This window comes from Falco cherrug, chromosome 9 (assembly GCF_023634085.1).
Source record: "Falco cherrug isolate bFalChe1 chromosome 9, bFalChe1.pri, whole genome shotgun sequence".
In the NCBI taxonomy this organism is placed as follows: Eukaryota; Metazoa; Chordata; class Aves; order Falconiformes; family Falconidae; genus Falco; species Falco cherrug.
The window spans coordinates 17,321,535-17,342,797 of NC_073705.1; the positions used below are offsets into that span (position 1 = coordinate 17,321,535).

Consider the following 21,263-nt stretch of genomic DNA (forward strand, 5'->3'; position numbering starts at 1 on the left):
TACCTTGTCTACTAAGTGTATCTGGAGCTTATTTTACACATAAAAGCATATTTTATGTCCTTACTGTTAAAAAGTTTGCTTCAGGGAATGTCTAGGTTTAAGCAGTCTTTCTTCTGGAGACTTCGCATGTGTTAGGCCTGGTTCTTAGGTGAGGCCACTGTGAGTGACTGCAAATAGAGCTCAGCCTCCCTGTAACTAAGGCAGAACTGCAGGGTGGCAGTGGAGTCTGACTTCTGATGCTCGGCACTCCGCAGCTAGTGCTCCGAACTGGGGCACAGAACTTGTAGATCTCTGTGGCCTCAGGTGATCATGCCGTGTCTACCTTGCGCGTGATGGTTCTTACCACAAGATGGTACTATGGAGTCCGTTTAACTTCAAAAGGCTGCACGAAGGGGAAAAGGTGGCCAGTGTCAAGGACCTGTTGTAATGGGTGAAGTCCAGATCTGAAACCAATCCCTTCTGAAGGATGCATTGTAGTCTATAAGGGAGGTAACAGAAAACTGTGATCTGACAAGAACCCGTTGTGTCTCTAGCTCATCAGTGCTATGCATATCTCTGAGGGACTGTTCTTAGTCCTCTGTTTTGAATTGTTTTCCATGAGTGATGGCACTCTTATCATGAATGTTGCTTGTGGATCACCTACTGCTGTTACCACGTTTTGCCTACTGATATTACCATCTGGCTGTGCAGATCCTGAAGGTTCTGTAATTGTCTGTTGGAAGGGACTTGGCAGCTGTGTTAAGCTACACTAATAATAAAAGAATAGCTAAGGAAAAAGTCTTCAGGGAAAGCATCGCATAGGCTGGCAGGAGATTTGGGCCAGGACAGCCACAGTGCTGGGACTCACTTGTGAAGTACAATGTGGTTAGTATGTTTAGAGGCTGTTGATAGGAGCACATGCGGAGCAAGTGAATGGAAATGTGATGGTTGAAGCAGAATGTTACCTAATGTCTTGCTGCTAGTATGCCTGGTTGAGAATACCAAAAGTGTGATTTGGTTGCACTGTAATAGGGTAGGGAACCGGGGTCATTTAGCCTGGAGAAAAGGAGGCTCAGGGGAGACCTTATCACACTCTACAACTACCTGAAAGGAGGTTGTAGTGAGGTGGGTGTTGATATCTCTGCCTAAGTAATAAGTGATAGAACAAGAGGAAACAGTCTTAAGTTGTGCCAGGAGAGGTTTAGATTGGAAGGTAGGAAAAAATTCTTAACCTAAGCGTTGTCAAAAGCATTTGAACAGGCTGCCCAGGGAAGTGGTGGGTCGAGTCACCATCCCTGGAGGTACTTAAAAAGACATGTAGATGTGGTACTTAGGGGAATGGTTTAGTGCTGAACTTGGCAGTGCTGTGTTAACGGTTGCACTCAATGACCTTAAAGGTCGTTTCCAACTTAAATGATTCTATGATTGTGTTAGGCTATCAATCTTAGTCTTGTCACCAGCATTATTTATTTTTTTCCCCACAGCTGAAGATAGTTTTCTCCTGAGGTGGTAAAACTACTGGATCTTCTCACATGCAGTTTAATACTGCATTGCCTGCCCTGTGGTTAAAGCAGACGGAATCTTACACAGTTTTCTAGTCGGACTGCCTGTTGCTTGCTAGGGTTTGTCTACTGTTACCTCAAAGGTTGCTTTCCCTGTTCTCTCACACAGAAATCATTAACTTATAGGTTGTCTTGGAGAGTTATAGACTAAAAATTCAACAGTTGTTTCTCCTGGCACTGAGCCTTCTGGTGACCTCCTTGCTGGTGAGAAAGACCTAGGGACAATTATTTTGGCTTTCTTGCATCTATTAGAACTAACAACTCCAGGACTTCATGGCTCAGGATCTTGATAGTGTTTCCTGACAGTCTTGTCCTCTTCCAGCTACTTCACACCCTGTTTATTAGATACCATTCCCTTGGGTGAAGTGCAGCCATGACGGTTGTGTGACTAGACTAGAAATGTAGCAGAAGGCTGGTTGGATTACCAGTCTTGTAGTCTTTAACAGCTGTGCTTGTCATAGGCTTTGTATTAGCAATGTACAATTATTAAAAAGTCTTGTTATAAGTAGCAGTGATTTGGAGTCACTAGCAAATGGTCATTTAAAGTTTATTTTGGTTTGGGTTTTTTTGAGTTGTTTTGTTGTGGTTTTTTTTTAAGTTTTCTAAGAGGAATTGATCTAAAGCCATAATTATCCAGGGAGACCTTAAATCCACAGATACTGTGGATAGGTGGCAGAGAGTAGGCATGGCACAGTGATACAGCTGTGTTTGAGCTGCCTGGTTGTTTGCTTTTTTCCTTTGAAGGTGATCTTTAAAGTAAAATATCTGACCTACACAGGCTTCTTATCTTGCACAGCAGTGGGCATAAACATCCCATTTTTAGAAGCTTTTCTTCCCCTTTTTAAAATCACCCCTTCAGACTTAAGTACAGCTATTTGGTCTGCCACTGTATGTTTTCTCAGATGGGAGCCTATATCCTCTGTCCATTTCTAGATCTGCATTACAAGTGTCTTGCAGATTTAATGAAATCAGCCTTGCAAACTGAACTAGGGATGTTTGGACAGAAAAGCCGCTCAACTACCACTACCTTGTTTACAGATATCACAAGAAAAAAAAGAGATGGAATAAACTTGAGGGGTTTTTTTGGTTTTTATTTGGAACTGAAAGTTGTATGTCACTGGACCTCTCAAATGTCATAACCTACTCTTGTGTATTGTGTAATCTGCTGTTTGGGGGAGGAATAGAGGGCTGGAAACACCACTGCAGTTTTTATCTTTTTGTGCCTCTGTGTGTGTCAAAGAGATGTGAAACTCTGTGCAGTCTGATCATGAATGGTTAGGTATTTTCCTGAAGCACTGCAGCATGTTGTAGTTGGCAGCAGAATTAGGGTAAATACATTGCAGTGTGTAGCTCACAGGCAACATTCCCTGTGTGCTGTGCAGTGGGCAAATGATGATTAATGCTTTCGTGCTTGCCCTCATGTTAGGAAAAACCATTTGTTTGTTGTTCAGTGTCTTCCTGCTTCTGTACCAGGAAAATGCTGTGAACAAAGAGCCTGGTCCTGCATGATGCAGAAGACCTTCTGCTCAGCTGAGCTTAGCAGACGCTAGAGGCAATGGCTCTGTGGAGACCCATGCCAAAACACCTCCACACCAATCCAGTGAGGAGGGGGTAGCGCAGGAGTAAACATGCTGTAGGTAGTACATAGGCATCTCAAACCTTGAGATAGAGCTTGGTGATTTAAGTGTCAAGACCTCAATGCATAGTGCTGGAAAGTTGGGAAATGTTGAGGAATTCAGTGGGCCTACTGTGTTCCAGTATATCACTTCAGGTGCCGTCTGGGGTTGATGTAACAGTTACGTGTTGGAGATACATTGCTTATCTTGTACATCGGACTTTCTTCTGACCCTGGTGAGGAAGGTTAACCGGTCTGTGATTAACTAATCTGTGCCACCTTCTCATGCATGACACCAAGGGTTACTATATGTGTTTGCTTGACCTCTTCTTTCTAGTACAGGAATGCTTTTAAGCAGAGTACTGTAGAGATTATAGAGCTATACTTCTCAGAGTTACTGGAGTTTCTTTTTGAGGCCTAGATCTACATGTGTGCCTTCATTCTTGAGAAGAATAGAAAACTTCTGTTTACTATTTGGTAATGGCATAGATTGCATCTCAAATGCACCAGAGTTAGTATAGCATGCAAAGCAGTGTAGAAATATTCTTAGCTGTACTTCAGTGGGTTCACTAAAGATGCATTATGGTTTGCCCTTGTGTACTGTATGGCCTGGACTTGAGCTCCCTATGCCCTCAGCTGCAGTCCTGTTATTGTTGTTACATACATATTCTAAAAAGCTCAGACCTAGTCATCAAAAAGCTATTGTCTGATGGTGTGCAAGGCTGTAGCATATGGTCTGATTTTCTTTTTCCCCTATCTTACAGGCTGTCTCAGATTTTGAAATTGGCATGGGGCAATCTGAAAGATTGATTATCAAAATACTGTGGTACACTATATTTTGATCAATGCCAATCAGGCTGTTGCAGACACAGGCTGTTAAAGTAAATGGTGATAGAGAGGTGAGACTGAGGGAAGGTGTAGATGCTGTTCTAAACCTCTCCAGGAGGATGGCTTTTATCTTCTTAATTATTCTTTGAAAGAGATGGAACACAAGTGTGAATTCCGTTGTAAAACCTTTGGTAGAAAGTCTCTGTTGAGTGTAGGTTTCTTTTTTTTTTTTTTTTTTTTTTTTTTTTTTTTTTTTTTTGTTCTTTGCAGTTAAGTACTGTGCCCGGAAGAATAGTTAGCATATTCCAAACATAAATTTACCCATCCTTTACTGCATACTGTGATTGCTGCTGTGTTACCACAGCTTCACAGGTTGGGGCTGCAAGTGATTCAAGTTCTAAGTGACAGCTGTTGGCCTAGCCTCTCTCCTTGTAGGTGTTGCTGTCGGTGTCTGGACTTCCAGGCTAAGGTGAATTGAAGTCTGTCCAGCAAAGTGAGACTCAAGTATTACTGCTTGGAGTGCATTCAGCTTGTGAAGAAGCAATTCACAGGCTGCTGATGCCAAATAATGATGATTTTAGAATTTCTCCAGAACAGTGTACTATAACTTTCAGCTGTTTTAAAAAAAACTGGCAGGACTTTTTAGACATGCGTTAATACTGACTTTACTATCTGATAGTGGAGAGAAGTATTCCTGAAGCTGAGGCAGCTAGAGGAGAACACCTAATTGTGATAAATGAGCAAACCGGTGTCCAGAGGTGGCTCTTCAGTCTTTCTACTTGGGGTGGGGGGTGTCCCTCTTACTTATCCTTATTTCCCATACTCAGCCATTCTAGATATCAGGATATACTAACTTCCGAATCCTTGGTATTGAGTAGGTGAGATCTTGAGCTATGCTCCATCAGCTGGGAAAGGTGGCAATATGACATGTCAGTTGGCAGCCAGATCTTTGGCTTCACTATCCTTTCTTTGTATGCACTGCATGAATCAACAGAAATGACTCCTCAGCTCACTCAGTGGTTGACAGTAAAGCACTGATGGACTGGCAGTTTGAATCACAGCTGTTGAGTTGGTGTTGCTTTAACTACAAAGCCTAGTAATTCTCATGGCCTGTCACTGCACCACTTGGTGGCAGTTCTTGAAGATAGATGCCTTGAGTTAGAAATAGATCCTTCTGTATACAAACCAGTGTATGGTACATCACAAGATCTTCATGGTCATACTTAATGTTGCTCTCCTTTAAGACAGTATTGCTTCCCTGCATCATGTTTTAATGAGCTTGTCCTATGTATTTACTTGCTTTAATCTTTCTCCAACTGTATTATGAAAAGCTTTTAACACTAGGTTGTCTGGCAGAGCCCTAGACTCATTAAAATCTGCAAGTTTTTGCTTTTTAAGTATGGGAAGCTAGCTTTTGCAAGGGATGGAAGTGAGGGAGAGGTAGCTTACCAGTGTCTTAGGGCTGATTTAGCTACTAAGAACATAGTTAGATTCTTGTTCTAGCAGTTTTAAGTTTTGCCATTTGTTGCCCAGTGAAAGTGCTCAGTGCTTCACTGCTGGTACTCAACAGGTGCAAGTCTAGAACTTGAGCACTGCTTTCTGGGGTCCAGAACTATATATTGCAAAGTAGATGCTATTCTGTGTTCAGGTTTTCATGTCGTAGTCCAGGAGGGAGTGTCCTCCCAAATCTGTGAGATGGTGTTCCTCTGCCATATTGTGCTGTAAGATTGCCCCTAATCTGATTGGTGTTCAGATGAGTGTTGCACAGTAAGAGCTTTAGCTTTATGGAACTGAACTTGGTGTTCCTTCACAAATAAGATTCGGTTGGTTTTTTTCCCCCTCTTGAGCTCTGGCTCTGCTTTCTCTTACTGGTCTGCCCTGTGCTCTGTCAAAAGTTCAACATCCTGTTTGGGAATATGTAGAAGCCACTAGCCAGCACTAAATCAAAACTGCTGTTAGCTTAGTTTGATCTACCTGTCAGTCACTTGATGCCTTGTGTTAGTCAGGTGCTGTTGTTTTAGTACATCTGCTGGAGGAGGGCTTGTATCTCAGTGTCTATAGCTTCCAGTGGTTCTCCTGAAACCACTTGATCTCTAGTTTATACAAAGTAGGTTTATAACAGAATGTTGTCTGTCTTCACTGTAGCTTATGTAGTGAGAACCTGTGAGAGTTTGTGCTGCATCTGACATTGCAGTTCTGTGTTGTGTTTGCCACAGGCAGTGAAGCATTTCTTGTGTAGCTGTTAGCCCTCCTCTTCCTGATGTGTAATACTGTATTTTGTACTGTTGTGAACCTGGAAGACCTGACGTGCAAATACATGCATCCTTTTATAAATCTGCTTTTTGCAGTAGGTGATTTCTGTGAGGGAGTGCAGATGAACTTAAGCACAATGTGTTGCACTTCCACATCTCATTTAAAAAAATGAGGGCTCAGAGGGAATACTAGTGAGTGTGGCAGTATTTTCTAACGGGCAGCTCATGTTCGTGGGCTCTGAATTGCACTTCTGTATGCTGTCAGCATGTCTTGGAGTCTTTGTCTCTCTTGTCACGAAAGCACCAGGAGTCTGTATTTGTAATCATGCTGCACCTGTAAAACCTGACTCTCAAACCAGAGTTGACAGCTGTTCCATCTGGTTGTTGACCTCTGCTTGTTCACCTGAATATCTACTGTGTTCCTCAAGAGCTGATGTAATCTGTCCAATAAACATAGGTTAGCCTGGGGCCTTAGCTTACACAGCTTGTGACTGAAACACATGCATTTGCTATGAGAACTATTTCACCTGTTAAGTTGTGACTGAGCTACAAGTGACAGGCAATACTACTTAGATGTTAAAATACTTCTGCTGTTGTTTGACAAGAGCCAGTGGTTTCCAGAGCCACGATTACCTCAAAGTAGCTCAGGCCAGCTGAAGGCACAGAGCAGGCCAGGCAGTACTATAGAAAAGGTACAAATTTTCTAGGAGACAGTGTCAAGTGGCGTGGCCTTTCTGGCCTGAGTGAGGTGACAGTATGTAGTTGGCTATATACAGATAGAGGAAGGTTCTTTATTGGTAGAGTGTATGTATATAAAATTCAGTGTGAAAGTGATCTGAGTTGCCTTTTCAAGAGGAACTCACCCCAACCTACAAGTTGTCCAGTACATACACATGCAAGAGTGGCGTTCCTCAGAGTCCCCAGTGGGCTATGGGTCAACCCTGTCTAGTCAGGGATTGCCAGAGTCCTAGTCTTGACCACTTGCCTACCTTGCAGACAAGCATCAAAAGAAACTCTCATTTTAACAATTTTCTGATGGACTTTTGTGTTCTCTTGATAGCTGCCATTAACCTAGCAAAGCTGAAGCTGTTTAGACATTACTATGTTATGGTAAGTAAAAAACCTTTATGCATACATAAAGAGCACTTAAAAGCCATTCAAGCCTTTTGATGGATTACTTGTTGGAAGCTACTGTAGGTGGTGGATGTGGTAGAGATGTTCCCAGTTCTGGGGCAAGTGCTGTGCTTTGGCATCTTAGTCAACTGGGTTACAATCCTCAAAGCAGCTTTATTTCTTTTTCTAGCTGTATCTTTCTGTCTATCTTTGAAGTGGTTCCAGCCATTTGTAATGGTTGATGTTTTCCTCTGGAGACAGCTTGAGCTGCCGGTTGAATTGATGGGCTTGAGCAATGTACTGTAAACTTGCTAAAAATTAAACTTGGGCCCAAGTGGTGCCTTGAGATGCATGTGTGCAGTTTCTGATTATGTCATTAGGAGCTGTGAGCATATCTCCCAGGAGAACGTAGGCTTCTTAATGATTTCCAACAGCCTCATTTCAGACTCTTATAAGTGGTAAGAGTCATAAATTACAATTGGATTCTTCAAGTTCTACAAAAGTGTAATACTTAGTGTTTCCTGCTGTAACTTAAACATGTTCGCAATAGCTGGAGTCATTTGGGTATTCAACAATCAGTAGAGCCCTCAGCCTGTATCTTCCATATATTTATTGAGGAGCATAATAAGGCTAGTCTGGCATGAGTTGTCTGGGAATTGCTTGAGCTATTTCTCTGGAAAAACAGGTTCTATAAGGGTGATGCTATTGCTCTCATCATGGTTTCTTCTTTTCCTTCCCAGATTGTGTGTTACATTTACTTCACACGGATCATTGCAATTCTCATAAAGATTGCTGTTCCATTCCAGTGGAAATGGCTATACCAGGTATTTGTCAGCAAAGGAAAATACATCCATTCCTTGATATGTTTTTTTCTTTTTGCTATTATTCTTTAGATGTAACTGCACTAAAAAAAAAATCCAGTGCAAATTGTTTGTCATGTTATAGTAGAACATCTCAAAGCACAGCGCTGCACCCTGTCTCCTCCTGATTTTTATCACTGATGTGACTGAAGTGGCAAGAGTATATTTTTAGTTTTACGTTTGTCCAGCAAGGCTGCTGGATTATACATGAGATGTCTAAAAGTAATTGCATTATTGATTTTTAGTCTTTCAATTTAAAAATGTCTGAAGGAAATTAATCAAGAACATAAAAAGAAGAAAAAAAAAAAAAATCAGTCAGGTTTGCCCTGTGTAATTGAGGCCCCAGGGAGCCAGTGAAATAGGCTTTCACTCTTCCATCTACAAAGCTTTATTTATCTATCTATTTATTTATTTATTTAGAGTGACTTTTAAACATTTGGTTTCTTAACATGTAATCCAAGTAACTGTGCAGGGAGTCTATGGAACACATGAACTGTTGAAAATACAAAACAATGTAGGGATGACTATTCCCCCCTTTAAAAGCCAAGTCTTGCCATAGTTATTTAAAAGCACTGGAGTGATGGCTAGAACTGTAACTGTATTTAAAGTGGCAGGGAAAGCTGAAAGAACAAAGGGCTTGACAGCCTTTAGCCTGGGATTAATGATAACAGGACGGTAATTGCTTTGTTATTTCTGCCATGGCAGAGGCCTCTTGGCCTTTAAATCTTGAACCTTATGAATGAGGATAAATGTTTCATGACCATGAAGGATTACAGGAGTGAACTTAAATCTTGTTTTTACTTGCAGCTGCTGGATGAAATGGCCACACTTGTATTCTTTGTACTCACTGGGTACAAGTTCCGTCCAGCATCAGACAACCCTTATCTACAACTCTCTCAAGACGATGAGGATGACTTGGAGATGGAAGCTGTGTAAGAACCCTCCCCACCTTTTTTTTACCTCCTCTCTTGATTTGAGAAAAGTAATGTTCAAAAAGAGTTTACTTTCATCTCTCTAAATCCTTCTTTTGAGAAAGATTAGGATCTGCCCATATGTTTAAAGATGAGGTATCTATTTAGTGTGTATTCAACTAACAAAGAGATTTCTGATATGCATAGGAGCCTCTAGGTGGATATGGCAGTAATGTGGAATAAGATGGTAAAGCTTTTCATGGGGCAAAAAGGTGCCCTTGAAAATATAAAATAAAAAAGCTTCTGTGTTCAATCTGTGTTGCTGAACACTGAGCCTTACAGATTGTTAAAGCTTCATTTTTAAAAAAAAACAAAGAAACACCAAACCAATGACAAAAACTAACTGCTAATCTACAGACTATAAATAAGCATGGTGTCACGTCCTATCTACCTTGTCATTCAGCCTGTAGCTTTGAAGAAATTTATTTTAACACTCAGCTGAGGAGATGGATTTTTACCAATAGTCTTCCCTGTTCTATTCCTTGCTGCTAAACCATGAGGCGCCAATAGTACCTGAGTTAGTCTGGAGAAATTATAAAGTAGGGCTCAGCCTAAGTCCCTGTCATTCTCTTTGCAGTGGTTTTCTGAGGACTTAAAAAATGAGTGGTATTTCTGAAACTGTAATAGAAACTGCCCTAAGAAATTCAGCATGCTAAAAGCATTGAATAGAGCTATGATTGCCACAGAGTCTGTTGCCTTAACAGGAGCAGAGCTAACCTAATCTCTCTAGTAGTTACACGTTTCATGCACAATTGTATTTCACGTACAGGCTCAAAAGCCTGTTCCTAAGAATTTTTCCAGTTTGGCAAATCACTTCTACTTGATCTGGGGTGAAACAAAGCAACACTTACAATTTTTAAGTGCCAAAACATAAAAAAAAAAAAGTCAGAGTGTGTTTGCCCTCATCGTTAGCTCAGAAGGGAATGGATGTTATTGGGAAATTGCTACAAGGGGGTTTGAATCATAGAATCCACCTGAAATGTCATGCAAGTGGTTTAATTTCTTGTAAGTATCTCTAGTAACAAAGATCTTTCCAGATGCTTAGCTATTTTTGCTTTGGATCCATAAAATCTGTCATTGCACAAGTGGAATCCAACTAGTGGGTAGTGACCTTAAAATCACTGTCACATACAGGTGTTTAAATGGTTTATGTAAGTTTCAGTTTGGAAGCTGGTAAGTAAACATCCACATCAGGAAGGCATGGTCTGAACTGGAAGATGTGGTAGGATTTGTGTTTATACAGAAACAAGCTTTTTTCTTTTTTGCCTGTTAGAGTGAATTTCAACTTTGTTACATGCTTAATTTTACTTGAGCTTTTTTAGGACTAATAATATGGCACCTTTCATATTTAGCAATTTCAGTAAATTAGAGAAGCTTCTAAATTTGGGAGAATCTGCCAGAAATAAGCAGGAGAAAGTTTAATGAACTAATGAAGTGATTTATACCTCGCCATAATGAAATAGACATTACTAGAAACTTGAGGATCAGAGTTCCTTGTGGACCTTCTCCTAATAAGACATTTTGCTCTTTGCCTTGGGAGTTTTCATTGTTGTGCCTTGTGAGTTGTTCCCTTTAGGCCTGCTTGAATTTTTCTCATCTGATTCACCAGAAGTTTTGCTCTATTTGGGTGCTTGGTATGGTGTAATCTGTGTCTTGTTCTCCCTTCCCCAGCTGCATCAGGGAGGTGAAGTTTGCATGTATCTGTAAAGCTTGTGTATACACAATCTGTGACAGGTGAAGCACTGCAATGAAAGTGTATTGAATTTCTTGTTGACTTGGCCTTGCTGCTCCTATTTTTGCTTTTATAAATACTAAATGGTGTTTCTGTAGGGGAAAAATATCAAGGCTTATTTGAGCAAGTGACTTAAGTGCCTGACAGCATCCTGACTAACCATTGCATGAGTGTGTTTTGTCTCTTATGTGATAAATACCCAGTTGTCTTCAGAGACTGTGGCAGAAGTTAAAAGCCTGCAAACTTCAAACTTCATGGTGTTCTGCCATGTCTTATTGCCAGGTTTTATGGTGGTTTTCCTCTCCCAGAGGGTTTTTGTTAAAATCAGGCTCTTCAAAACATTTGCTGCAGAAGCAGTCAGTTTCTTTAGACTCAACTTTCCTATGAGCCAACACAGGAGATAGCCGTGAGGTTATCAAGCTTGTTTTCCAGGCTTGCTTGTCTTCCAACAAAAAATAGGACCTTTTAAGCATAGATCTTATGCCTGTTTTCATGCAGCACAAACTAGACAAAGCTCAGTCTGGCAGTAAATGTAAAAATTAAGGGTAGTGTGGAAATCTGCAAGCTTTCAAGAAAAATCCAAAGGCTAGGGTGTCTGTGATAGAAGCAACATAGGGCACAGATCCTCCCTCTGTAAGTTCTTGCAACTTTCAAAAATAAATTATAAATCAAGAACAGCAAAGGGAACTTGTAGTCAGTCTTTTCAGCTAACACAGCTACGTCTTGGGAGAAAGCATCCACAAAAGTTACAGGACTTTCTCTTTGGTTATAACAAGCTCAAAAGAAGCTGTCCTGGTGGAGAGTATAAATAAACCTGAACTAAGGACCAGTCTGTTCTTTTTCAAGTAGGGTCAGTAGCCATTCATCATCAATAAAGTGGCTTTCTGTGTGTTCTGTGCTGGGCAGCCTCTTGAGCGCCCACTCTGTCAGTATGCGGGCTTGTTGCTGACAGTTTGTTAGATTACAGTACTCTGAAAAGGTGCAGCTACACTTGGCAGAGTTGTCAGGCTTCCAGTCCTAATGCTGTTTCTGGGGCATGAACACAAAAATATAAAGAGTACAATTAAATGAGGTGGGGGTGAGGAAGGGAAAAGGAAGCAGGTTTGGTTTTTTTTTACTGAGCTAGTAAAATAACTTACTACAAAAGTAAGTTTGCTTTAAATGTTAGGTACCAAAGCATGCCTTTTTTTTTTTTTTTTTCCCCATACAGATCTTGGTTGAGAAGATGTTCATACATGTATGTGGGGTTAAGATATTTCCACTGGAGGGGGAATTGCAGGAAAAGTTTTGTTCTCAGTTTGGTAAATCCATCTTGCTGAGTGCATGGACACTAGCTTTGTCTTTCCTTAACACCCAAAACAGCCTCAACATAGTGAACTGTTGTGGTAACACTGACCTACCTTTGTTTATGCCTTGGGATGTGGAGTTTCTCACTGTATCATGAGGCAATCTATTCTGTGCTGAGACTGGAAGTCCTGTTTGCCTGCTTTTCTCTGCTTTCTCTCAAGTTGTGCTTTGTGGCAGACTGATTAATGATGCTCTGTTAGAAGTGATTTTCTTCACCTAACATATTTCCCATGCAGAGATCGGCTTTTTTGCTCAATGGCTGATCAGTTTTCACACCAGTTTGCAAGAGCTTGTGAAGGCTGGCTGCTGGCAGTGTTGCAGTGTTTCTTTTTGGACAAAAAAAACCCAAAACAAAAAACCACACAAACTACCACCAAAACAGAAAAGACAGCTGGGATCTGCCACTGCAGGGCTGAAGATGCTTCTACATGTTTAGCCATTCCTTGATACCTTGGATACAATGCCAGGGGTGGGAAAGAAAACTGAAATTTCCACAGCACATACTGCTGTGCAATGGAGTGTTCAGGGAACTCCTTTTGTGCCTCATTTGTGATAGGTATCCCTCTGACAGCCACAAAAAATTCTCTCTGTAGAGGGGTGGTTTAGAGGGAAGGATTTGTTGCATTTTGACTGCTGCTAGTTTGTAGACTAGAAATGCAGCTCAGCAAACTGCAGGCAAGGAGCACTTACTTGCAGTATTGCAGTTCAGAACTGAAGTCCTGAGACTGCTCAGAGGACTAGAATGAGAATTGCAGCATCCTTGGTCTCAGTGCTGATAGCCTTATTTTACTGGGTACTAAAATGTGTTGACTGAACTGATTTTGAGAGGGTGAGGAATTGCCCATTGTAGACAAACAATTTGAGAAAATGGTGACCCAAGAGCTACACTACATACTTGTTGTGAGACAAGAACAGTGCTCATCAGATGGTCTTTACCTTTCACTATTGAGGAATCCACCCTGAAGTCTCCCAGTTCTTTGCTGTCATGGTGGGGGGTGGAAGGTAAATGGCTTCTCTGGTAACAAATAACATGACTTTACCTGGCTGTGTTTTCAGTATGTAGCTGTCTATACATTCATGGAGGAACAGGACAGGACAAAGTGGATTGTCCCCTCTTAGGCATAACCTCTTACCGCTTTTGTCATCATCTTGGTGTGCAGTGGGTTTGTAATTGTATTGGAGTGCAATGCTAAAATCTAGGCTGTGTGCCAGGTGAGATCTTACAATAGCTGTGAGTTGGGTGTTAGGGCTACTTTGGTGTCGTGTAAGTGTAAAACACCTATTTATATATGTCAGTATGTCTGTTGTTGCGTTGCTATGTTAGTTGCTCATTTTTTGATTTGTAGTCCATTGTAATCTTAGCTTCTCCCTGAAGTTTTAATACTTAACCCCTTATTCTGTAATTATGAAGTTTGATTTCTGAAGTATACACTTTGTAGCTGTCTCTGCATTGCCCCGTGTTTTTCAAATGAAATTTTTGATTTGTCAGAATCTTTCTGCATTCTTGTCCTGTTCTCAAATACGTAGCTGTTACTGTGTTCTGCAGATTTAATAAGCAATTCTCTATTCCATTACCCAGGCAATCACTGAAACTATTGAATAGAAGCGAACCCAGGACAGACCTCTCTGGAACCACACTTGGTGTTCTTTTATTTTTGACAGGAAACAATGAAGTACATCTCAAAGTGTGCTTTTCCAACTAGTTATGCATCTGCTTTAGTTGTCTGGCTCATGTTTCCCCAGATTTTTTTTCTTGTGTGACTGGGGAAAACCTTTGTCAAGAGAAAGGACTTACGAGATCTAAATGTTCTTTGTACTGATGAGCTTGATGTGATCTTTTCAAGGCAAATGTTTACTGTTTACTAATTTCATCTTTCTCCTTTAAGCAATCTGCTTACTCTTCTCCTTTTTTTTTTAATTTTTATTTCAATAGGGAATAAAGCTGCTACTTGATCTGTACTCTCCTGACCCTTTCCCTATTCCCTTAAACACAAGCTCATCTAGGCCCACTCTAAAGTGTCTGAACCACTGAGGATCCCAGTACTGCGACTGCTAGTGAGTCACTGAACACATCAGTTTGAGTAAATTATTTTTACAGTACATGAACAGAAGCTGATACCTAACATGGAACTAAGGACGTTATCAGAAGAGTGTATCTGAAGATTACTTCTCTAGGGTGATACTGTGAAAATGTTGTTAGCTAGTCTGATCAAATAAAGTATTCTTACATGGTAAATGACAGGTGAAAGCACACAAAGACTGACAGCAGCATCTTTGAATAGGACAGGTTTATGTATGTTTCCAGTCATCCCTTGTGAATGCACTGAGCTATTGATGTTCTTGCTTTCAGCATCCCAGATAACCTTTGTAGCACATGTGTGGGGAAAAAATACCTGTATGGAATGAGAATCACATCATGCAAAAGAATAAAGCAAATGTCTTGTGCATGCAAATAGCCTGTTATGTATAGCAACAGAAAAAGCTACTGGGCTGCAGAGCTCATTGGATAGCTAAGTTGGCTCTGAGGGGAGTGGTGCTGTTCTGGCTGGATAAAGTTCAGTGTGCTTGATGTTTGAACAGGATTATGAGGCTTTGTCATGGCAATCTGACCGTTGAACTACAAATCCAGAATTGGATGGTATAATAAAGGATGACCACTCTTCTGTTTTTTTGCTGTTGATTAATTTTGCTATTAACAGGAGTTGGTGTGCATTAAGCTAATAAGGTTCATTTGGAGCACTGTCCACTATGTGTGCATTTGTATATGTTGTACCCATAAAAAACATTGCAAATGCAGAAGAAAGTCTTCAATGCACAGAATTAAGGGTGTTCAGGTGTGTAGCAAAAATTTTTTTTAAAAGCAAGCTGCTCAAACTTAAGCAAATGAACACCTGGTTTAACTGTTTAACCACCCCTGCTATCTTTTCTCAAGTATGAGCAAATATTACTTGCTGGTTTAGCTTAACAATAGATGGGAAGGGCCTTGAGGCTCTCCAGGACAGTGGCCTTGCTCCCAGCACTCATCAGTGTTGCGTACAAGATGATAGCTGGCCCGCAAAATGGTAGTAATAGGAGAGATTGAACATTGAGACTATTAGGCCTTGGTAAACACCTGAGAAGTGTTACTTGATATGCGCAGGAAGACAAGCATGGGCTGTTGGTGAAATGGATGGTACAGTTCATGTTCTGTTCTGATGTTTCTTCCTTTTCTTCCAGGGTGACAACTTCTGGAATAATGGAGGGCATGAAGAAGGTCAAGAAAGTGGTGAATGGTTCAGCAGAGCCACAGGGTGAATGGGAAAGCACAGCATGATGGACTGGACTAAGGCAGCACTTTCAGAGACACTTTTTTTAATTTATTAATATTACTCTCAGTGGAAAGGGAGCAACTAGCACTTCCCAACATTGAAACTGCAGAGTGGGGTGTGTCTAGGGAGAGCAAAGCAGTGCAGAAATATACCTGTTCCTCTGATCATAGGAAATGGGATTTTGTGGTACCTGCAAGGAGTGTAAAGCTTTCCTAGGGATTTTTGGGTAGCTTATGCTTTTTTTTTCTCCTTTCTGGAGTGGCTAGGTATTTTGAATTGTTTGCAGTTGCGTTCTTCAGAACGTGAAGAATACTGATGTGAAGAGACACCTTTAGTGTGTATGTAAGGTATGTATTTTATATAATGCACATATATATATATACACACACGCTCGCTATGTAACACGTATACTGGGAATTGCAAAGCATGTCAGAAGGTGGGAAAAGAAGACAAGAGAAGTAAATACTTTTTTTTCTTTTTATAAACTCTCCTTTTGCTGCAAAACAAATGAATAGAAAAACTGCAGTTATTTGAGAGACTGAATAGGGTATGGTATCAGATGACTTCTGCAACTACTCATGTCAGTGGGAAAGTTGGTAAGTATCTTCTTGTCTTATCCATGCAGGTATCCATTTGAATGTGTCAGGTTTTTAAATGTATTGCTATACAGGAAGCAAGTGACTGTTCTTTGTTAAAAGCAGTAGCCTGTAATGCAATAAGCAGTTGTGTAAATTCTCCGCTGTTTATGGAGTTGTTCTTGATTCACACCCATCTGACGAGAAGTACACAAGAGGTATAAGACTGATGCTTGCTTTTTAGGGGTCTGCCATTAAACATTTAATTTCAAGCTGTGACCCAGAGCACTTTGATCTGCTTTATAAAATATTTTTGAGGTATTTTGAAAGACACTCCTTTCTGGCACAGTATAAACAGTACCAGAATCTCCAGTGGAAATCTGTTTCACAAATGTACTGCAGCATAAATCTCTCATTCACTGTTATCCTGAATTATTTAGCCTCTCTGGATGGCTACTTGTACATCTCTGGCTATGTATGATTAGTGATACTGTAGTTTGATGTGAGCTGAACTGGTCAAAATGGTACTGCTGCCAAAACTAGGCAGCTGCAGCTCCCAGTCTTCAATGGCTTTTGTCAGGAAAGGGGAATATTATGACCAGAACCTCAGTGCAGGGGAATAGGGAAGTCTTGACTATTAGCTGCAAATTTGCAGTGGAGTCTTCAGAAACAAGTTACGAATGCCATGTGTGTTTTATCTGTTGTACTCTAGTATTGTTAATAAGGCAAGCTGGTGCCCATAGCTGTAGTAGTAAGGCATAGCACGTGATTGTAAATTTGGAGGGAGATGGAAGTGGCTTACTGATGTAATGAGGATAAGCTTTAAGAAAAATAAACTAAGTATAACTCACTGACCCACAGAAGCCTTAGTATTCATGTAGAGACATTGACGTATGGTGCTGTTGAGGAAAGTGCTTCTGTCAGGGTCACAAGGAGAGGCATCATAGTGCTTTGGATGTGCCAGCATCTCCTACAAACTCATCTAGGAATTGCTTTTTGACTGAAGGGACTACATCTCTGGGGCATAACTTGAGGTTTAGAAGGAGGATTTTCCTTGGAACCTTGAACCACTTCTTTGTTGGTCTTGAACAGGGATTGTAGAGCTCCTAAATGAGCAGTCTGTACCAAGACTTGCTGTTTGAAGAGCAGCATTGTCTTCTGTTTACTCCTCTTTTCCTAGGTGTTGGTTCTTAGTCTCAGGTTTCTTTTTTTGTATGCGCTTTTTTTGCTGAAGTTGTGTATGGTGTCCCTGGCTCACTAGTCAAAGGCCAGAAAATGGATGAATTCTTCTTGTCTTGAAAAGCCACAGCAGTACTCTGTTTTTAGAAGAGCTTTTTCCACATTCAGACCTGAGCTACAGCAGCTGTCTAAGTGCCAGCTGAAGCTGGTTGTACAATGCAGGATGCTCACCAGCGGTACAGCAGCAACTAGTCAGACCTAAGCATTAGTAAAGAAAATGTATGTGGATGTGCAGGTCAAACACAGTGATAGAAGATTCTTATTGCAGCCATTTACAAAGTGAATTGCTGCTTTTTCTGGTGGAATTCCTCTGAGCAAGTCAGAAAAATTTGTCTTGCAGGGTTGTATGATGGATTGGATGGTGGTTGGGATGCTGGAGGATGCAGAGGATGGCTGCAGTTGTGCTCTCACGGCACAAAGTGTGCTGCACCGCAAAGCATCAAAGGGAGGGCTACTCCCTCCCCCTTCCTCCCAAGGCCAACCTACAACTGCATGACTGGGGAGTGCATGACTCTCTTGCTAGTGAAATGCAGCACCTTAGAGCTCACCAGGCGGGATAATCACAGTGCTTGCCTTTCAAATGTTGATAACTGCCTGTCTGGTAGGAAGCTCTTTCACAAGGAGGGAAAATAAGAGTTGCTTGTGGCTTACAGATAGTTTTAGGATACAGCCTTATTTTCTTCTCTCTGCCTTGTACTGCAGTGAGCAACTAAAACTCACCCTGTCAGTACACAGCGGTATAATGACAGGGGTCCTGGAGGTCTGACACAATTCAGAATAAATGGTTTTGAACACATTCACATATATTGCTGCAGTGGAGTTCTTGGCATCCTCCGCAGACAAAAATGAGATTGGTTCAGCCTTCAGTTGTAATGTAGGTTATAATAAATCCCTGCTGCTGATAACATGCAAATACCACTGATGCACTCCTTCCTGCTGTAACTGTTCAGCAAGCTGTCTTCCAGAGGAAACCTCCTTGCAGTGCAACTGCCAGCTTCTTGCATTCTTCAGGCTTGAAAATGTTTTCCTTGATGGTTTATTAAGAGATGTACTGAAAGCGAGACATAATGGGGTCATCTGGAACATTGCTGCTGCTTGCCCAAAACTAACAGTTTGAGCTCAAGAAGCCACATGCTGTTCTATTAAGATGCTCTTTCATGTTGTAATCTAACTCAGCATGTCGTGATCTGTGCAGTGCATTGTTCAGTGTTTCTCTCCAGCTGAGAGCCCTGTTCCTGGATTTCCATGCTGGCATACTCTGGGATCATGTTGTAAAAATTTGCTGCATTGCAGTACTTTGTCTTGGAGCTAGTAATGTGGAAGATGTATTTTTTCTAAGCTAATAGACTCTCTAGCACAAGTATGCATTCACCATGTATCTTTTAAGCACCGTAACATTCCTTCTGGACATGAAAGGGGATGTCCTAATTACTCTAGTGTGTGTGCACACTACGTTTGGTGAAAGCCTAATGGAAGATTTTTAGTGTGTTAAAGTCTTGTTTTCCTTACAGTATGCTCCCCTTGGAGAAGAGAAATGCAGTCTGGCCAATGACAATTAAATTGACAAGAAAGGGGGTTTTCTTGTATGTTTGAAAATCACTCAGCTGCATTTGAAGCAAGTACTGGGTATTGGTATGTTCTGTTGAGCTCTGAAAACTGAAGTTGCTTAGGTTTGTGTTTTGTTTGTGTTTTGTTTTTTTTTTTTTAAATGGATAGTACAGGTATTGAAGGGAAGGAAATACTTCATTCTTCGTACAGGTATTGAAGGGAAGGAAATACTTCATTCTTTGTACAGGTATTGAAGGGAAGGAAATACTTCATTCTTCGTACAGGTATTGAAGGGAAGGAAATACTTCATTCTTCGTACAGGTATTGAAGGGAAGGAAATACTTCATTCTTCGTACAGGTATTGAAGGGAAGGAAATACTTCATTCTTCGTACAGGTATTGAAGGGAAGGAAATACTTCATTCTTCGTACAGGTATTGAAGGGAAGGAAATACTTCATTCTTCGTACAGGTATTGAAGGGAAGGAAATACTTCATTCTTCGTACAGGTATTGAAGGGAAGGAAATACTTCATTCTTCGTACAGGTATTGAAGGGAAGGAAATACTTCATTCTTCGTACAGGTATTGAAGGGAAGGAAATACTTCATTCTTCGTACAGGTATTGAAGGGAAGGAAATACTTCATTCTTCGTACAGGTATTGAAGGGAAGGAAATACTTCATTCTTCGTACAGGTATTGAAGGGAAGGAAATACTTCATTCTTCGTACAGGTATTGAAGGGAAGGAAATACTTCATTCTTCGTACAGGTATTGAAGGGAAGGAAATACTTCATTCTTCGTACAGGTATTGAAGGGAAGGAAATACTTCATTCTTCGTACAGGTATTGAAGGGAAGGAAATACTTCATTCTTCAGTCTACCTGGTTTGTCTCCATCAGTGTGACCTGTAATGGTAGCTGGCAGACCACTGTTACTTTAAAGGAAATGTGTTTTATTGATTCTGTGTTATGACCTCAACTTTAATCATAAAGTGTTTCCCCATTTTTCACCTTAATAAAAAGAGCATGGAGCTGTGGTCTGCAGTAGATGGAAGGTACAGTGATATTTGAAATGTAATGGGACTTACACTGTCTAAAACCTGTGACCTTGTGTGTAAATTCAGTAATCTGAATGTTTCATGAAAACTGAAGGGGTGCTGCCCAGAGGCACTTGACCAATGTTTCTTTGTGTTCCCTGGGGTTGACTTGCTGGAAAACTGTTCTAAATCGGACTAATCTGGCTTTTCTTGTAGTTGCTGGATATGATGCTGTTGTAGGCTTGGTAATCGCTTCTAGTTAGCAGTATTGGGAAGCTGTGGGTTTTTTCTCCTTTATGGTTTCTCACTTGGATAGAGCAACAATACTGTAAGAACTGTGTGAGATACATACTTGTGAGGGGCTGGAACAGGATTGAAGGGAAATATTGAGGTACTCGCTCACATGTAAAGTGGTGGTACTGGAGGAACGTGGCTGGGAAGAGAGTCACTCCTTGTAGGTTGACTGGCTCAAGAGCCCGTTTATGTTTTGACTGCAGCAATTGTGTAGAAAGGACAACTCTTAATAAATAAATCCCACAGGGAAATAACTCTGTTCTGCTCTCTGTGTAATGAAGTAGAGCCTGACATCCACATTATCAGAAGCACTTTGTCTTGTAGCTAGGATACTGGAGTACTAGGCTGGTGTGTGTTCTGTCAAAACAGAGTATGGGTCTAAATAGCTTCCCTTTCCCTTTAGTAACTATTAATAATTAATTCTAGATCCTCTCGTGTCACTAAGCAGCTTTAGGCCACCTTGTACAATGTAGCTTTGAATTCATTTAGTAAATGACCTCCAAAAGAACTCAGATTTCCCTGTGTATAGCAAGGTGTCCAGTTCCAGGAGGTCTGGTGACCTGTAAATATCCTGTTCCTCAGTTCGTGTTCAGATGAACAAATGGATTTTTGAGTATTTTTTTAACTTTTTTAATAAAGAAGAACAGATGGTATTTGAAGAGGAGCAAGGTGGATACAAATCAGGATGGTCTATGTAACTTGGTTTCCCTGCTGTGGTGCAAACATGTGAAATTAAACTTCTTTCTGGTTAATCTTTATGCATCTCATTTTCCGTTTCTGAAGTGCCAGCAACTAAACTGATCCATTGATTCAAAAGTCCACATTTTCCCGTGCCCAACTTCCATTTGCAGCCATTAACAACTGCATCACAAAAGATCTTGTGTGGAAGAAACTTCTCTAGAGGAAAAGCTTTCCTGTAAGTCGCCCACGGTAGGATTCATTGAGGTGTGTTTTCTTGAGCTGAAAGATATCTGGGTACTACAGCTGTGCGTCTATGTGCCCAGTTCC

At 40.9% G+C, this 21,263-nt stretch overlaps 1 protein-coding gene across 2 annotated transcripts in view; it reads left to right on the forward strand.

Annotated features, from left to right (window-relative positions):
• GPR107 (G protein-coupled receptor 107) overlaps nt 1-17,622 on the forward strand; it is a 36,732-nt gene extending 19,110 nt beyond the window's left edge. For both annotated transcript variants that reach the window (XM_055721017.1, XM_055721018.1), the window contains 4 exons: nt 7,297-7,346; nt 8,090-8,173; nt 9,017-9,141; nt 15,476-17,622. In XM_055721017.1, the coding sequence (XP_055576992.1) occupies nt 7,297-7,346; nt 8,090-8,173; nt 9,017-9,141; nt 15,476-15,572 (356 nt within the window). In that variant the 3' untranslated portion in view covers nt 15,573-17,622. The remainder of the gene's footprint in view (nt 1-7,296; nt 7,347-8,089; nt 8,174-9,016; nt 9,142-15,475) is intronic.
• The last annotated feature ends 3,641 nt before the right edge of the window (nt 17,623-21,263 follow it).